The sequence below is a fragment of the Salvelinus alpinus genome, chromosome 13 (assembly GCF_045679555.1).
Source record: "Salvelinus alpinus chromosome 13, SLU_Salpinus.1, whole genome shotgun sequence".
Classification (NCBI taxonomy): Eukaryota; Metazoa; Chordata; class Actinopteri; order Salmoniformes; family Salmonidae; genus Salvelinus; species Salvelinus alpinus.
In genome coordinates, this window is record NC_092098.1 from 18,502,170 (window position 1) to 18,520,065 (window position 17,896).

The window sequence follows — 17,896 nt, forward strand, 5'->3', positions numbered from 1 at the left end:
ACCTGTTTTTGCTTAGTCATTATGGGGTATTGTGTGAAGATTGAGGGGGGGGGGTGATTTAATCAATTTTAGAATACAGCTGTAACGTCACAAAATGTGGAAAAAGTCAAGGGGTCTGAGTACTTTCCGAATGCACTGTATAACAGTCTTAAACACACACAGTAATAACTAGGACCCTGTGTTTTGTGCAATCATGTGACATGCCTGGAATTTAACCTTTATTTATAACGCATGTATACTGCACCACTTTAATCATTGTCTGTTTTTATGCATGTTTTATCCTAGAACACTAAGAACAGCAACTGTTAACGAGAATCCAATATGGCGTGAACCTTCATATCACTGTAACAATCAGGGGGGGAAATAATTGCCTTTTCAGATCTTGTAGCAACTGATAATTAAATAACTGCCAATAATGTAATAGCGGTTCATCATTTTTACATTTGTAATGCTGATAATGTAATAAATTGCCAATAAACTAATAAATATGCAGAACGCATAACGTAATAACGTTTTTGCACATAATGTAATCATTATTATCGATTATTACATTATAAAGTGTGTAAAAAAACATCTATATTGTAATAACTTAATACAATACTGTAATAACACACTTGAGGAACAGTTTGTATTTGCATCCATTGCCACAAAAGGGAGGGTGTAACTATTACACTTCCATTCTGACCTTATAAACATCCAATGTCTTCAGAGAGAAAAAACAACAACACTCCTCAATTTGAAGACAAACCTTGCAGTCATGTGATTAGCCAAATTCTAATGATCACAAAAATATTCAACAGGAGTTTCACTCCTCCTTATCCCAGGATTGACCAGGCTACTTTGCCTTACAGAGTGGAGATGGAACCAGACTCATGTCAGACAGACAGACAAACTCACTGATTCACTCACAGACTGACTGACTGACTGGCTGACTGATTCACTCACTTACTCATTCACTCACTCACACATAACCCATTGGACCAAGGCCAAAATCTGTGTTTTTTTCCACTACTTTAATTTATTTACCTTTACAGTCCCCTTATGAGCCACATATGGAAGTGTTACACATTTTTATTTTTCAGGTCAACCAGTACAAGAAACGTTTTAATACAAAGTTACTTTCACAGCTTCATTTTACATGTTCTGGTAGATATGACAACATTTTGGGACTGTATTATCTGCAATATCTAAGTGTGTCAGGATTGAAATACCACGATCTGCCCGTTTATGTCTGTTGAGAAACATGAGTATGAGCTCTCCAACATTAGCCCACTGGTTACATTCCCTTAGTAATATCAAATAACGACTCAGGAATGTGGTTTGGTGTGTAGTCAGCTATTACACATGACACTTGATATGCATGAAAAAGAGTGAATATAGATTTAGTATTTATTTTTAAGGTTGTTATTACATCATTGGTTAAAAGTTATTACACTATTAATGAAAAAACTTTTACCCACTCCATAATGTACTCATCAATGCATAATGTAATAAAAGCTTTTTAGCTATATAACGTTATTAGGTTATTGGCAATTTATTACATTATGAATGCAAAATGTATTACATTATTAGCAGCTATTACATCATTGGCAGTTATTACATTATCAGTTGCTACAAACCTGTATATGCCTATGTTTATTGCACCACCTATAATAAATCACATTTCTCCTCAAAACTCTCTGCATATGTTATTCCATGCATTCTCAGTCCCAACTTTCTAGACATCATATTTAAAATATGCAGGGTTATTAATTGCAACAACTTATTATTTTGCACAAAGATTAGTGGGTCAAATTTCACACAATGTAGTTGGATGAAAACACATTTGTTTTACTTACTTAAAGGGAATTTTATGTGGTTTAGAAAGTGCCTTCAAAAAGTATTAATTCCCCTTGACTTAGTCCACATTTTGTTGTGTTACAGCCTAAATTAAAAAGGAATTAAAAATAATAATACTTCTCACCCATCTACACACAATACACCATAATGACAAAGTGAAAGCATGTTTTAATTTTTGAACATTTATTGAAGATGAAATACAGAAATATCGCATTTACCTAATTGCTTTGCCACATTTTTTACAGTATTAATTTAGAACTAGAAATTTTTATTCTGTACAAGCTTACTTCCTTTCTCTTTGTCAATTAGGTTAGTTTTGTTGAGTAACTAGAATGTTGTTCATCCATCCTCAGTTTTCTCCTATCACAGCCATTAAACTCTGTAATTGTTTTAAAGTCACAATTGACACCATGGTGAAATCCCTGAGCAGTTTCCTTCCTCTCCGGCAACTGAGTTAGGAATGACGCGTGTATCTTTGTAGCAACCGGGTGTATTGATACACCAGTGTAATTAATAACTTCACCATACTCAAAGGGATATTCAATGTCTGCTTTTTTTATTTTTACCCATCTACTAATAGGTGCCCTTCTTTGCGAGGCATTCAAAAACCTCCCTGTTTTTTTGGGTTGAATCTGTGTTTGAAATTCACTGCTCGACTGAGGGACCTTACAGATAATTGTATGTGTGGGGTACAAAGATGAGGTAGTGATTCAAAAATCATGTTAAACACTATTATTGAACACAGAGTGAGTCCATGCTACTTATTATGTGACTTGGTAAGCAAATGTTTACTCCTGAACTTATTTAGGCTTGCCATAACAAAGGAATTTAAATACTTATTGACTCATTCAACTTTTAAAAAATGTATTAATTTGTACAATTGTTTTTCATTTAAAAAACATAATGCCACTTTGACATTTTGGGGTATTGGATGTAGGCCAGTGACAAAACATCTCAATTGAATCAATTTTAAATTCAGGCTGTAACACAACACATTTAGGAAAAAGTCAAGGAGTGTGAATACTTTCTGAAGGCACTTTGCAGAGAACTGCTGAATAAAGATAGTCCACTTTAATGTGCTTCCATATTTCCAATGGTTTCCTTTTATAAAGCCAGCATGCTAGGTGACATGTCATTGAACTACAGGCAATGTTTGTAACATTTAATAACTTACTATTTATAATTACAGGAATGTCTTCTTAATGCATGCCACTTCAGGCCATTTTGTATGCAATGTACAGGTAATATGTAATTGTTACAACCGATTCTCCAACAGAAGCTAGTTGATTGGTAGAGCAAAGGGTAATACATGTCAGAGTGGTCCTGAGTGATATGTTTCTGGAGATGTTTGATTATGATGATGATTAGACTTGGTACAGTAGGTGAGAGGTGTAGCAGGTTGCATGAAGGATCACTGGCTGCCTTTAGATCCCACAGCATCCCTCACCTCTTGGGGCACTTGGACAGTCATACCATCCATCCACTTCTGCACTGTCACCTGGCAACCAAGACGGGACCTGTCAATCAGAAGCAGATTAGAGGCAGACAGATGATTTCAGAGCATTTATATAAACTACTCCAGATTTGTTTTACTGAACTACCGAATTTCCTGCACTTTGTTGTGTCTATGTCAGTTCAGCAGTGAGGCCCTACCACTTGTTTCTGTTTTGACCGGATTAAATTGTGTGTGCCTGTTTTGATTGAGCTGTGATTGCGTATGTAAATCATAACATTTCCACAAGCGAAGGACAGCGAAGGACACTTTATCATTTCAAAATGAAACTCACGTCTTGGTAAGCCCGTAAGCTAGATCTAGCATATCCATCTCCTCATCCACCGTTGGTTCCATCTTCTCATAAAATGTCTTGTCAAAAATGAGATGACAGGTGGAGCATGCTAATGTCCCCTCACATGCACCTGAAGAACAACAGACGAGACAATAAAGGGACATATGTGAAAATCCTTAAAGACACCTGGATAGTAGATGGCATTTATACTGTAAATGCAACATACAGTGATACATATTTGCTAAAGATATTCATATTTTACTTGTCTATTTTTCCTGTTTACATACCAAAACCACTTATGTCCAAGTTTTTGTTCACGACAACATCCAACAGGGTCTGTCCTTCAGTAACAGCAGTGGTGGTCTTGATGCCATCTTGGTTAATAAAGTGTATAATGACTTTTTCCTCCGACAAGCTGTAAAAATCAGAGCTTGTTATAAGCCATGACTTTCCAGATAAAGAGTACATATAATTTATCTTAATCAATATGTTTGAAAAGGTCGAACATTTAGCGGTCTTTCTGGATGTATTGTATCAAAGCCTATTAAAATATTTTAATCTTCAGCCAACTGAATTAACATTTATCAGCAGTTATTATATTATCACCCATTGTAGAGGTACTCACTATAATATGGCTCTGGGTAAGAACAGAGAAAGAACAGTATGAATACATAATTAAAATGTACAGTAGATGATAAAATATATGGTTTCAAGAGACCTATAAACTAACCTTAGCAGATAATGTTATGGTCCTACAAGCAATTTCAAATCACTTACCTGTTATTTTCAGAGTCGGAGTGTATGGCCGAGTGGATGCTGATGGCTTTGCCTTGGCTGTGTGGGGTCCAGATTTTAATGAGGCAAGTTTTGACTCCCATTGAGATACGGGGTGTATTGACCATCTTAGTGAAAAGGAAGGAGCCGAGATGCAAACACCTTGCCATGTTGGCCTGTGGCGTGTCGATTGTGGACTGAGTGGTAAGGGGGCCTCTGGTGAATACCACCAGCCTTGAATAGAACTCAGCCCACAAGAAGGGCCAAGGCCTAGCATAGATAACCTAACCTCAGCTCTGCAGGTGGCAGAGAATGGTTTAGCTAACATCTATAAGAATTACACATCTCATCAACCCTAAGGTCAAACTGTAAGTCATCGTAGATCTTCAAGTATGCCTCCTCAATGACTTATGATGAGAGCTATTTGTTCCTCATAAGAATATGCTGTTGTTTTTCATTGAAAAAAGAATGCCATCTCTGTCCAGAAAACTTAGTTATAAACCAAATTTAATTTCATTTGGAGCAGCCACCTGTATGTGACTATATGGATAACCTATAAGACTTTATTACCTACAAGATGTTGAACATCTGTCTCATCTACTGTCTGTATAATGATGTGTGGCCATTGTAAACCTGCTTTAAGTTTTAGAATGTCTTACAAAAATGTAACGTTTTATAATTTCATTTAGTTCTACTCTTGTTGCTGGAGGGAACACATTTTTACAGGAGCTCACAGAAAACTGGCCCACATATCATCCTCTAGGAATGTATATACAAGTACATTATGTGCACATTAGGTTGTACAATGGTCAGGGTTAGCTCTTAATGTTTGTTAAGGCTAGACAATATACACACATCCGCACAAAGGTTGGAGCAGGGTCAGCCATAGGGTCAACCACAGTGCAGCACCCGTGGAGGAGTTTAGGGGTTAAGTGCCTTGAGCAAGTACACAGTGGCAGGAGAAGGCAACTAGAATCTCAAACAACTAAACAAATTACCTTATTGTTCTTTAACTTACGAGGTCAAGAAATGTTTTATTATGGTCCTCACACCGAGGGTGTCTCTGACCTTTACGAGCTCACAGCAAATCTGACCACATCATTTTAGAAAATGCATGTCTAACAACAAAGTTATTCCACTAAGCCAACTGCTTTGTGAGTGGATGAACATGTCATGCTCAATGTGAGAGCAGTATTGTGTCAATACATTTTGTCTAAGGACAGGTTTGCATGGCAACCAATGATGTATACAAACCCTGAATTGCTGATGTTATGTTTTGGCCATGGAGAGGCTTTGAAGCCACCGGTCAGCCATATTGGTACTGCCCGGAGCGGTCCTCCATAGGAATGAATGGAATTCTACAGTTTTTCAATTAAATGTTTCAAGGACAGAATTACATATATTTAAGTATTTTTTGTTGTCACGGGGACAGTAACATTTGTACTTTCAAAACATTATACTTTAAGGAAAATATTTTTATATATATAAAAAAAATTATTGGTATGTTTAGCATATCATTTAAAAGTATGCATTAAGGTGTCTGTAATAGAATAAACGTTGCAAAAACAAATGTAGCCATTAATAAGTTAATTTCTATAATATTATTTACAATAGTGGGGGAGTGCCAAGATGGAGGCGCAGTGGCTTCAAAACAGCAAACCCTAACAGTCATCTAGTATATACAGTACCAGTCAAAAGTTTGGACACATTTATTCATTCAAGAGTTTTTCTTTATTTTGACTATTTTCTACATTGTAGAATAATAGTTAAGACATTAAAACTATGAAGTAACACATATAGATTCATGTAGTAACCAAAGAAAGTGTTAAACAAATCAAAATATATTTTATATTTGAGATTCTTCAAAGTAGCCACTCTTTGCCTTGATGACAGCTTTGCACACTCTTGGCATTCTCTCAACCAGCTTCACCTGGAATAATTTTCCAACAGTCTTGAAGGAGTTCCCACATATGTTGAGCACTTCTTGGCTGCTTTTCCTTCACTCTACGGTCCAACTCATCCCAAACCATCTCAATTGGGTTGAGGTCAGATGATTGTGGAGGCCAGGTCATCTGATGCAGCACTCCATCACTCTCCTTCTTGGTCTCCTACTTGGTCAAATAGCCCTGTTTTGGGTCATTGTCCTGTTGAAAAACAAATGATACTCCCACTAAGCGCAAACCAGATGGGATGACGTATCGCTGCAGAATGCTGTGGTAGTCATGCTGGTCATGCTGGTTAAGTGGATATTAGCTGATGTACGAAGGGCTATATAAAATAAAATAAACTTGATTGATTGATAAACTTGCCTTGAATTCTAAATAAATCACAGACAGTGTCACCAGCAAAGCACCCCCACACCATCACACCTCCTCCTCCATGCTTCACAGTGGGAACCACACATGCGGAGATCCTCCGTTCACCTACAAAGACACTGCGGTGGAACCAAAAATCTCAAATTTGGACTCCAGACCACTGGTCTAATGTCCATTGCTTGTGTTTCTTGGCCCAGGCAAGTCTCTTCTTATTATTGGTGTCTTTTAGTAGTGGTTTATTTGCAGCATTTCGACCATGAAGGCCTGATTCACGCAGTCTCCTCTGAACAGTTGATGTTGTGATGTGTCTGTTACTTGAACTCTGTGAATAATTTATTTGGGCTGCAATTTCTGAGGCTGGTAACTCTATAATGAACTTATCCTCTTCAGCAGAGGTAACTCTGGGTCTTCCTTTCCTGTGGCGGTCTTCATGAGAGCCAGTTTCATCATAGCGCTTGTTTTTGTGACTGCACTTGAAGAAACTTTCAAAGTTCTTGAAATGTTCCGGATTGACTGACCTTCATATCTTAAAGTAATGATGGGCTGTCGTTTCTCTTTGCTTATTTGAGCTGTTCTTGCCTTAATATGGACTTGTTCTTTTATCAAATAGGGCTATATTCTGTATACCACCCCTACCTTGTCAGAACACAACTGATTGGCTCAAATGCATTAAAAAGGAAAGAAATTCCACAAATTAACTTTGAACAAGGCACAGCTGTTAATTGAAATGCATTCCAGGTGACCACCTCATGAAGCTGGTTGAGAGAATGTCAAGAGTGTGCAAGGCGGTCATCAAGGCAAAGGGTGGCTACTTAAAATAATATATTTTGATTTGTTTAACACTTTTTTGGTTACTACATGATTCCATATGTGTTATTTCATAGTTTTGACGTCTTCACTATTATTCTACAATGTAGAAAAGAGTCCAAATAAAGAAAAACCCTTGAATGAGTAGGTGTGTCCTAACTTTTGACTGGTACTGTATATAAATCATTGATGGCCACTGGTGTCCTTGTTACCATGCAACCCTGTCCTTCATGACCAAGGTCTCTGGAGTTCTCAGTATCCCTGACAAACTTGCTCAATGATAACAACATCCTAACAAAACATTAATTTTACACTTCATTAGGTAATTATAGTTGAGTACAGTCTTTATATTTTGACTTTGCGGGACATCAACTGTAGGCGGTGATTTTAATAAATTGGCAAAGCATGGACTTTTAATAGAAGTATGTTTATATTTTTCACCTCTCCCCTCTCATAAATAGGAGACTCATTACAGCAAGATTTGCTAAAGGTTAACAACACGAGGCAGCATAAGCAAAACATAATTTACGTACAAATTACAGCTGTGTCTATGTGATGCCCAATGACGTGTGGAAATATGCACATGCTACCATATATGCTACAACAGGCTGCGATGCAGGATATTGAATGCAATAACCTTCAAAGACAGACATCAGATAACACAGCCCTGTGTTTCAGCTTGTTGAAAAATGATCTCCAGTTATGTTTTTCCATTCAACTCACTGCAAAACAAAAAATAACTACAGGAGAGTATCTTTCTAGGTGCAGATCTTATGCACACATCTTATGCACACATCTTATGCACCTATATACCAGTGTCTGTAACACTGGATCAACTACTCTCATCCTACCAGGTAAAAATGCATGATTGAATCAACATTCTCTGTGTCATATTTAATTTCCCCCCCAACATACGGATGTTTACCATCCATTGAAGAAGTAGTAAACGTACATAGTTTGTGTTGTTATGTTGCTTTGATGATAACACTTTATATGAAGGGTATCCATAAGTTATTCACAACATTTTTATAAAACCAGTCATGATACCTTTATGAATGTTGCAGTATCATTCATGCATTTATTCAACATAATTCATACGTTTTTAAAATAAAAGTCCCTTTTCATTATAGTACAACAACAAAAAACCTGGTTGATGGTGGTACAGGAGATGGTTGCTAGGTTACTGACTAGGTGGGTTCAAGCTCAGGTCTTCTGCGTACCACAAGACTGTGTTCGCCGGCTGAGCTAGGGGCTAGGCATTCGTTTGTGGAGCTAGTGTATGTCTTCAGGTCTCAGCTAAGGTTGTATACTACCACATTACAATGGCAAATAATTGCTCTGTTGCCACCCAGACCTTGGTTCAAATAGTACTTGAAATCTTTCAAATACTTTTAGCGTTTGCTAGAGCAAGCCTGCCTGGATTGCCAGATGGGCGGGTGGGGTTTGCACTTTTGGGACTTATCAATTGATCCATTGTGCCAAGCAAGCTCAATCAAGCCCAGCTAGCTAATGTATGTAAAAGATCTACACCCAGGGCTGGTGCCATTCCATACCACCCTTGTGGCCTTGAGCAAGGCATTTAACACCTACACTACTACAAGGGTTATGCTATAAGGCCTACCCTGTGCTTCTCCCAGCCTGTTGAGTTGATAGTGTGTCAGGAGGTTGGGTACTGTGACAGTAAATATACACATTTTTGTTGTACAAAGGATGAATACAATTTAATTCAAGGGAACTTAAAAAAAAAAAATATGAATGATGTTGAATAAATGGGTTGTGATGGTTGTTACGAATGATACTGCAACACTCATAAAAGTGGTATGACTGGTATCATAAAGGTGTTATGTACTATATTCCCCCTTCATACAAAGTGTTACCGATTTTATATTTCATAAAGATTTTGCCTGGAGAGATCTCTTTATGCTGCAGAAAATAGTGTCCTAAATATATGTTGCCCTATTTGGTTTGATGTGAGAATACTTTAGATGCATGATGTATTTGGCCACTCCTGGAAGAAAAGGAAGTGGTTCTTAATTAATACAAATCATTATATTGAGCTGAACCGTAAGTCAACAAGTCATCTGTCCAAGTGTTAAAACAGGATTTGATTTAGGGGTTTAACGTATTCTGGTAGCCTACATGCAAACAAGAGAAGACTTTTCTGAGATTCCACAGCGTGCTGAGAATTAAACACTTTCTGAAGTTTTGAATACAATTCTTGGTCAACCAAGGACCTCTAGTGTCCCTGCAGGATATTGCATTCCTTGAAGAATATTGCATCTACACTGAACAAAAATATAAATTGAACATGTAAAGTGTTGGTCCCATGTTTCATGAGCTGAAATAAAAGATGTCATAAATGTTCCATACGCACAAAAAAGCTGATTTCTCTCAAATGTTGTGCACAAATGTATTTACGTCCCTGTTAGTGAACATTTCTCCTTTGCCAAGATAATCCATCCAGCTGACAGGTGTGGCATATCAAGAAGCTGATTAAACCGCATGATCATTACACAGGTGCACCTTGTGCAGGGGACAATAAAAGACCACGCTTAAATGTGCAGTTTTGTCACACAAAACAATGCCACAGATGTCTCAAATTTTGAGGGAGCATGCAAATTGGTATGCTGACTGCAGGAATGTCCACCAGAGCTGTTGCCAGATAATTTAATTTCTCTACCATAAGCTGTCTTCAATTTTGTTTTAGAGAATTTGGCAGTACATCCAACCAGCCTCACAACTGCAGACCACATGTATGGTGTTGTGTGGACGAGCGGTTTGCTGATGTCAAAGTTGTGAACAGAGTGCCACATGCTGGCGGTGGGGTTATGGTATGGGAAGGCATAAGCTACAGACAACGAACACAATTGCATTTTATCGATGGCAATTTGAATGCACAAAAATACCGCAATGAGATCCTGAGGCCCATTGTGAGGTATTTTTTTAATACACATCTGTATTCCCAGTCATGTGAAATCCATAGATTAAGGCCTAATTAATTTACTTAAATTGACAGATTTCCTCATATGAACTGTAACACAGTAAAATCTTTGAAATTGTTGCATTGCGTTTATATTTTTGTTCAGTTTATTTCAAGGGCTTTCTTACATGCAGGCCAAAATGAAAGCAGACAGGGACGGACTGGGACCAGAAATCGGTCCAGACATTTCTAAGGGCATTTTCACACATAGTTCTGAGCTATAATTCAAATCAGAGTTTGATAATATGTTACATTGTATTGGTTTCACATTGCCATTTATTCAACCAAAACCCCAACTCCACGCTACTGAAACACACAGGTAGTAAGGCTACTGACACATAACATAGGCAGTACACTATAGTACAGCGTTTATCAACTTTTACTGTACCAGGGACCGGTGAAACATAGTCCTCCTCTTTTTTAACCACTTATTTTTGACCAGCTCCTGTTTTAAGACAAATACAACAGGTAAAAACACAGCTGGAGATACAACTCACAACTACAGTGGGGAGAACAAGTATTTGATACACTGACAATTTTGCAGGTTTTCCTACTTACAAAGCATGTAGAGGTCTGTAATTTTTATCATAGGTACACTTCAACTGTGAGAGAAGGAATCCAGAAAATCACATTGTATGATTTTTAATTAATTAATTTGCATTTTATTGCATGACATAAGTATTTGATACATCAGAAAAGCAGAACTGAATATTTGGTACAGAAACCTTAGTTTGCAATTACAGAGATCATACGTTTCCTGTAGTTCTTGACCAGGTTTGCACACACTGCAGCAGGGATTTTGGCCCACTCCTCCATACAGACCTTCTCCAGATCCTTCAGGTTTCGGGGCTGTCGCTGGGCAATACGGACTTTCGGCTCCCTCCAAAGATTTTCTATTGGGTTCAGGTCTGGAGACTGGCTAGGCCACTCCAGGACCTTGAGATGCTTCTTACGGAGCCACTCCTTAGTTGCCCTGGCTGTGTGTTTCGGGTCGTTGTCATGCTGGAAGACCCAGCCACGACCCATCTTCAATGCTCTTACTGAGGGAAGGAGGTTGTTGGTCAAGATCTCGCGATACATGGCCCCATCCATCCTCCCTTCAATACGGTGCAGTCGTCCTGTCCCCTTTGCAGAAAAGCATCCCCAAAGAATGATGTTTCCACCTCCATGCTTCACGGTTGGGATGGTGTTCTTGGGGTTGTACTCATCCTTCTATTCCTCCAAACACGGCGAGTGGAGTTTAGAGCAAAAAGCTCTATTTTTGTCTCATCAGACCACATGACCTTCTCCCATTCCTCCTCTGGATCATCCAGATGGTCATTGGCAAACTTCAGACGGGCCTGGACATGCGCTGGCTTGAGCAGGGGGACCTTGCGTGCGCTGCAGGATTTTAATCCATGACGGCGTAGTGTGTTACTAATGGTTTTCTTTGAGACTGTGGTCCCAGCTCTCTTCAGGTCATTGACCAGGTCCTGCCGTGTAGTTCTGGGCTGATCCCTCACATTCCTCATGATCATTGATGCCCCACGAGGTGAGATCTTGCATGGAGCCCCAGACCGAGGGTGATTGACCGTCATCTTGAACTTCTTCCATTTTCTAATAATTGTGCCAACAGTTGTTGCCTTCTCACCAAGCTGCTTGGCTATTGTCCTGTAGCCCATCCCAGCCTTGTACAGGTCTACAATTTATCCCTGATGTCCTTACACAGCTCTCTGGTCTTGGCCATTGTGGAGAGGTTGGAGTCTGTTTGATTGAGTGTGTGGACAGGTGTCTTTTATACAGGTAACGAGTTCAAACAGGTGCAGTTAATACAGGTAATGAGTGGAGAACAGGAGGGCTTCTTAAAGAAAAACTAACAGGTCTGTGAGAGCCGGAATTCTTACTGGTTGGTAGGTGATCAAATACTTATGTCATGCAATAAAATGCAAATTAATTACTTAAAAATCATACAATGTGATTTTCTGGATTTTTGTTTTAGATTCCGTCTCTCACAGTTGAAGTGTACCTATGATAAAAATGACAGACCTCTACATGCTTTGTAAGTAGGAAAACCTGCAAAATCGGCAGTGTATCAAATACTTGTTCTCCCCACTGTATAACTGTGTCTCTGTTGCCTCCCTGTAGTGTAGTCTGTCTCTGCATCTTCTCTGCAGTCACTCTGTCTCTATCTGTCTGTGCTTCTCCTTGTGCTCTTCTGTTGTCACTCTTTGACACTGTGTCATGCTGTCTGTCTCACTCTGTCTGTCACTCCTAAGTGTTCATTGCTATTACATATAGAGCCAACATTTTAAGGAACTGGCAGTACATCTGTGTCTATGTTTTTTCCTACACTCTTAGAAAAAAAGGGTTTCAAAAAGGTTCTTCAGCTGTCCCCATAGGAGAACTAGTTTTTTGGTTCCAGATAGAACCCTCCATGGAAAGGTTCTACATAGAACCCAAAAGGGTTCTACATGGAACCAAATATTGTTCTTCAAAGGGTTATCCTATGGGGACAGCCAAAATAACCCTTTTAGGTTCTAGATAGCACATTTTTCAATACAACTTAATTGCAGTTCACCTGTGGTAAGTTCAATTGATTGGACATGATTTGGAAAGACACACACCTGTCTATATAAGGTCCCACAGTTGACAGTGCATGTCAGAGCAAAAACCAAGTCATGAGGTCGAAGGAATTGGTTGTAGAGCTCCGAGACAGGATTGTGATTGGAGGAAGTGTACCACAGAAATGTCTACAACATTGAAGGTCCGCAAGAACACAGTGGCCTCCATCATTCTTAAATGGAAGAAGTTTGGAACCACCAAGACTCTTCCTAGAGCTGGCTGCCGGCCAAACTGAGGAATCGGAGGACAAGGGCCTTAGTCAGGGAGGTGACCAGGAACCCGATGGTCACTCTGACAGAGCTCCGGAGTTCTTCTGAGGAGATGGAAGAGCCTTCCAGAAGAACACCCATCTCTGCAGCACTCCACCTATCAGGCCTTATGCTAGAGTGGCCAAACAGAAGCCACACCTCAGTAAAAGGCACATGACAGCCCGCTTGGAGTTTGCCAAAAGGCACCTAAATACTCTCAGACCATGAGAAACAACATTCTCTGGTCTGATGAAACCAAAAATTAACTCTTTGGCCTGAATGCCAAGCGTCACGTCTGGAGGAAACCTGGCACCATCACTACGGTGAAGCATGATAGAGGCAGCATCATGCTGTGGGAATGTTTTTCAGTGACATGGACTGGGAGACTAGATAGGATCGAGGGAAAGATGAATGGAGCAAAGTACAGAGAGATCCTTGATGAAAACCTGCACCAGAGCGCTCAGGACCTCAGACTGGGGCGAAGGTTCACCTTCCAACAGGACACCGACCCTAAGCACATAGCCAAGACAACACAGGAGAGGCTTTGGGACAAGTCTCTGAATATACTTGAGTGGCCCAGCCAGAGCCCAGACTTGAACCCAATCGAACATCTCTGGAGAGACCTGAAAATAGCTGTGCAGCGACGCTCCCCATCCAACGTGACAAAGCTTGAGAGGATCTGCAGAGAAAAATGGGAGAAACTCCCCAAATACACGTGTGCCAAGCTTGTAGCATCATACCCAAGAAAACTCGAGGCTGTAATTGCTGCCAAAGGTGCTTCAACAAAGTACTGAATAAAGGGTTTGATACTTATGTAAATGTGATATTTCAGTGTTTTATTTTTAATACATTTGCTAAAATTCCTAAAAAGCTGATTTTGCTTTGTCATTATGGAGTATTGTGTGTAGATTGATGAGAAAAAAACGATTTAATACATTTTAGAATAAGGCTGTAACGTAACAAAATGTGGAAAATGTCTGAATACTTTCTGAATGTACTGTACTTCCATGGCATAAGGGAATGATGAGCGGATAAGAGGCTATCCGTAATTTCAATTAAGACATTAATGAGCGTGCTAGGATGGACGTAGGCAATATAACTATTTGTTTAGCACTTTTGAAATGTACAGCGAAAGAATCCAAAACATGGGCCGTTCTTACAGTATTCTCCATCTACAGCAAGTCAGAACCATAGGATAAATAAAGGGGTCATGTAAGCAGATAATAAAAGCTCTCAATGATTACATTTCTCTGAAACAGGCTATAGACTACATGTGCACCACCAAGTCAGAACAGTAGGCTAAGTTAAGAGGGGGAAAGGGATCAAATGATTAGGGTGAGGCACATGGGCTACTAACAGCTTACTACACAACATACACTTAGTATTACTTTCTTAGCTACAGTATATATATCTCCCTGGCATATTACATAATTTATGCAGCAGAATACAATACCTTTTTGGACTCACCTTGTTGTGCTGTGCTCACTTGAATAGGAAGGTGGTGTGGCGGTCCTTTGTGCACAAACTTTGTCTTCAAAGTCTGGCATTCTCAAGATTTATGGTGCTTTCAAGACAACTGGGAACTATGAAAAACAAGGTCAAATCATGACGTCAGTGATCTTCAGGTCTGAGCTCTAGAAATAGGCCCAAGTTCACGACTTGGAATTCTGAGCTGGATGACTGTTCAAAACGTATTTTCCCAGTTGGAGCTCATTTTCCCAGTTGTCTTGAACTAACTGAAGTCTGAGATTTCGCAGTTCCGAATTTTCAGTTGTTTTGAACGCTGCAGAAGTCATCCTGGATTGACAGCGTGCCCAATGTATTCAACCTTTTCTAATGTAAATCTATGGCAGCACCCAAGGGAGTTGAATTCTTTAGCTATCCCCGTAGATTTTGCGGTGACGTAGTGTCCCCATGAGTGACAGAACACTGACCTAATCACGGCGCAACTAGAGAACATTACCAACCCTTACGCTCCGTATTTTCCACCACCACAAAAAGCACTGAGCTAGGCTGAAACACCTGCATTTCGGAGCTGCCTTACTCAAGAAAGCAAAAAAGAGACGATGTTTGTATTCGGCTTTATTAACTCCATTTTTTTACATTGTTTGCAAAGTGATATGTGAAATGTATGAATGCCAAAATAAAATGGAAAGCAGGCAACAAAAATACAAAAAACAGGCTCTGCCCCACCTGTCCTGAATGATGGGTTGCCACTGCTTGTATTTAATAAAAAGCAGTAGCACCGTATATAATGTATAAAAGATGGCTATTGGCTTATGTGATATTAAAGTATATCTAACAACTTTTTACGCTATTGCAAGTTAGTGTCTGTCATATGTGTTCTCCCAAATCCCCCGTTCCCTAATTAGGCCTACGTGTTAATTAGCCTACTATTTCATACAATATACAGCAAAAATATCAACTGGCAGCAGTAGGCTTAATCTGTGTCAGTATGTGTGTATTTCTGTTTTTTCCCTACCTCAACTGCACGTTTTTTTGCAGCAGCTGCTGATCTGTCACTGCTAAACCTAGCATAATTTCTCAGCACAGACACAGTCACAGCACTTGGATCAGCAGAATCTTTTGATACGGTAGACCATTCCATTCTTGTGGGCCGGCTAACGAGTATTGGTGTCTCTGAGGGGTCTTTGGCCTGAATTGTTAACAACATCTCTCAAAGAGTGCAGTGTATAAAGTCAGAACATCTACTGTCTCAGCCACTGCCTGCACCAAGGGAGTACCCGAAGACTCGATCCTAGGCACCACACTCTTCTCAATTTACATCAACAACACAGCTTGGGCAATAGGAAGCTCTCTAAACCATTTATATGCAGTTGATACAGTGTTATACTCAGCTGGTCCCTCCCCTGATTTTGTGTTAAACGCTCTACAACAAATCTTTCTTAGTGTCCAACAAGCTTTCTCTGCCCTTAACCTTGTTCTGAACACCTCCAAAACAAAGAGCATATGGTTGGTAAGAAGAATCCCCCTCTCCCCACCGGTGTGATTACTACCTCTGAGGGTTTAGAGCTTGAGATAGTCACCTCATACAAGTACTTGGGAGTGTGGCTAGATGGCACACTGTCCTTCTCTCAGCACATATCAAAGCTGCAGGCTAAAGTTAAATCTAGACTTGGTTTCCTCTATCTTAATCGCTCCTCTTTCACCCCAGCTGCCAAAATAACCCTGATTCAGATGACCATCCTACCCATGTTAGATTACGGAGATGTAATTTATAGATCGGCAGGTAAGGGTGGGCTAGATGTTCTTTACCATTCAGCCATCAGATTTGCCACCAATGCTCCTTGTAGGACACATCACTGCACTCTACTCCTCTGCAAACTGGTCATACGTCTCTCTTTATGTAGTGTTGTGGTGTCTCTCTTGTCGTGATGTGTGTTTTGTCCTATTTTTTATTTTTTTATCCCAGCCCCCGTCTCCGCAGGAGGCCTTTTGGTAGGCCATCACTGTAAATAAGAATTTGTTAACTGACTTGCCTAGTTAAATAATGATTCAATAAAAAAATATAAGAACTTTTAGAAAATAAAAATGTCACATATTTAGCAGCGTCGGCCTCAAGAAAATGCACCCCCTTTCCGTGCTTCATGATACATTATCTGAGCTGATGCGCGTTTGACTATGAATGTGAATTTTTTGCGCATCCTCAGCTCAGCCAATCGGAAAACCGAGCCGGCCCATCTGATCACGGCAAATGTTCAAAATATATATATATTATAACAGAGAAAACCACGCAGATATAATAAAAAAAATACCTTTTTGTTTTTTGTCCATTTTTTATTTTATATGACCTGCCCACCAAACAAAAAGATGGTCCATCTTGGATTTGCCAGATGGCCAATCGCCCATGCAGTAGCCTATATCCCCGGTATAGCCCCCATCTCCCCTAATCTACATCAGATGCACTCATATATGCCCTGCTTTTACAGTCTATGGCTGCTATTCACAGAATGTTTCAGTGCAGGCAGAGGCAAGAGCGACTTTGAAATTGAAGGTCTATCCATGTCCCGAGGACGTCGGGAAATACCTTCAAAACCGGTCACTAGGGGCAACTGTGAGCGCTATTACCATCAAGTAGGCTTGACTCTGGATCTGAAGGTTGTGTGTTTGATCCCACAGGTTGACACTTGTTTATTTTTTATTTTTTTACCCTATCCAAAACCTTTACTCATAACCTATTAAATTCGATGGTTGGAGCAACTAAAAAAATTGACGTTTGGAGAAATTGAATGATACTGAGCAGGAGTCAACCCACGGTGTCAAAAACATGTTGAAATTTGACATTTGGAGCAACCTCGAAATTTGACATTACAAACCATTTTTCTTTTCATTGAGGCCCCAATTATCAGCCAAATAATGATACATCTGCACAAAAACACATATTTGGACGTTCCCACGTCTAAAGATGGACCAGCCCATCCGGCATTTTCCCAAAATTCCTGTTTCTGAGATCATACAAAAAAATAAGGAAAAGGGAAAACATAACACATAAAACTGTGTCGTTTCTGCTTTTAATGACATTTG

At 39.6% G+C, this 17,896-nt stretch overlaps 1 protein-coding gene across 1 annotated transcript; it reads right to left on the reverse strand.

Moving 5' to 3' along the window:
* Positions 1-1,366: 1,366 nt before the first annotated feature.
* Positions 1,367-4,646, reverse strand: fdx1b (ferredoxin 1b). The gene is made up of 4 exons (XM_071338346.1): positions 4,404-4,646; positions 3,914-4,041; positions 3,627-3,756; positions 1,367-3,356 (listed from the first exon to the last, which is right to left on the reverse strand). Exons 1-4 carry the CDS (start codon positions 4,568-4,570, stop codon positions 3,251-3,253), a joined length of 531 nt encoding a protein of 176 aa, XP_071194447.1. The 5' UTR covers positions 4,571-4,646; the 3' UTR covers positions 1,367-3,250.
* Between the last annotated feature and the right edge of the window lie 13,250 nt (positions 4,647-17,896).

Bases quoted from the DNA above. Each gene is read 5' to 3' on its own strand.
- fdx1b (XM_071338346.1), bottom strand. From the start codon at position 4,570: ATGGCAAGGTGTTTGCATCTCGGCTCCTTCCTTTTCACTAAGATGGTC. The intron at 4,042-4,403 runs GTAAGTGATTTG...TGATTTTTACAG, and splicing joins TCCGACTCTGAAAATAACAG to CTTGTCGGAGGAAAAAGTCA. The intron at 3,757-3,913 runs GTATGTAAACAG...GTTGTTCTTCAG, and splicing joins CTTGGACATAAGTGGTTTTG to GTGCATGTGAGGGGACATTA.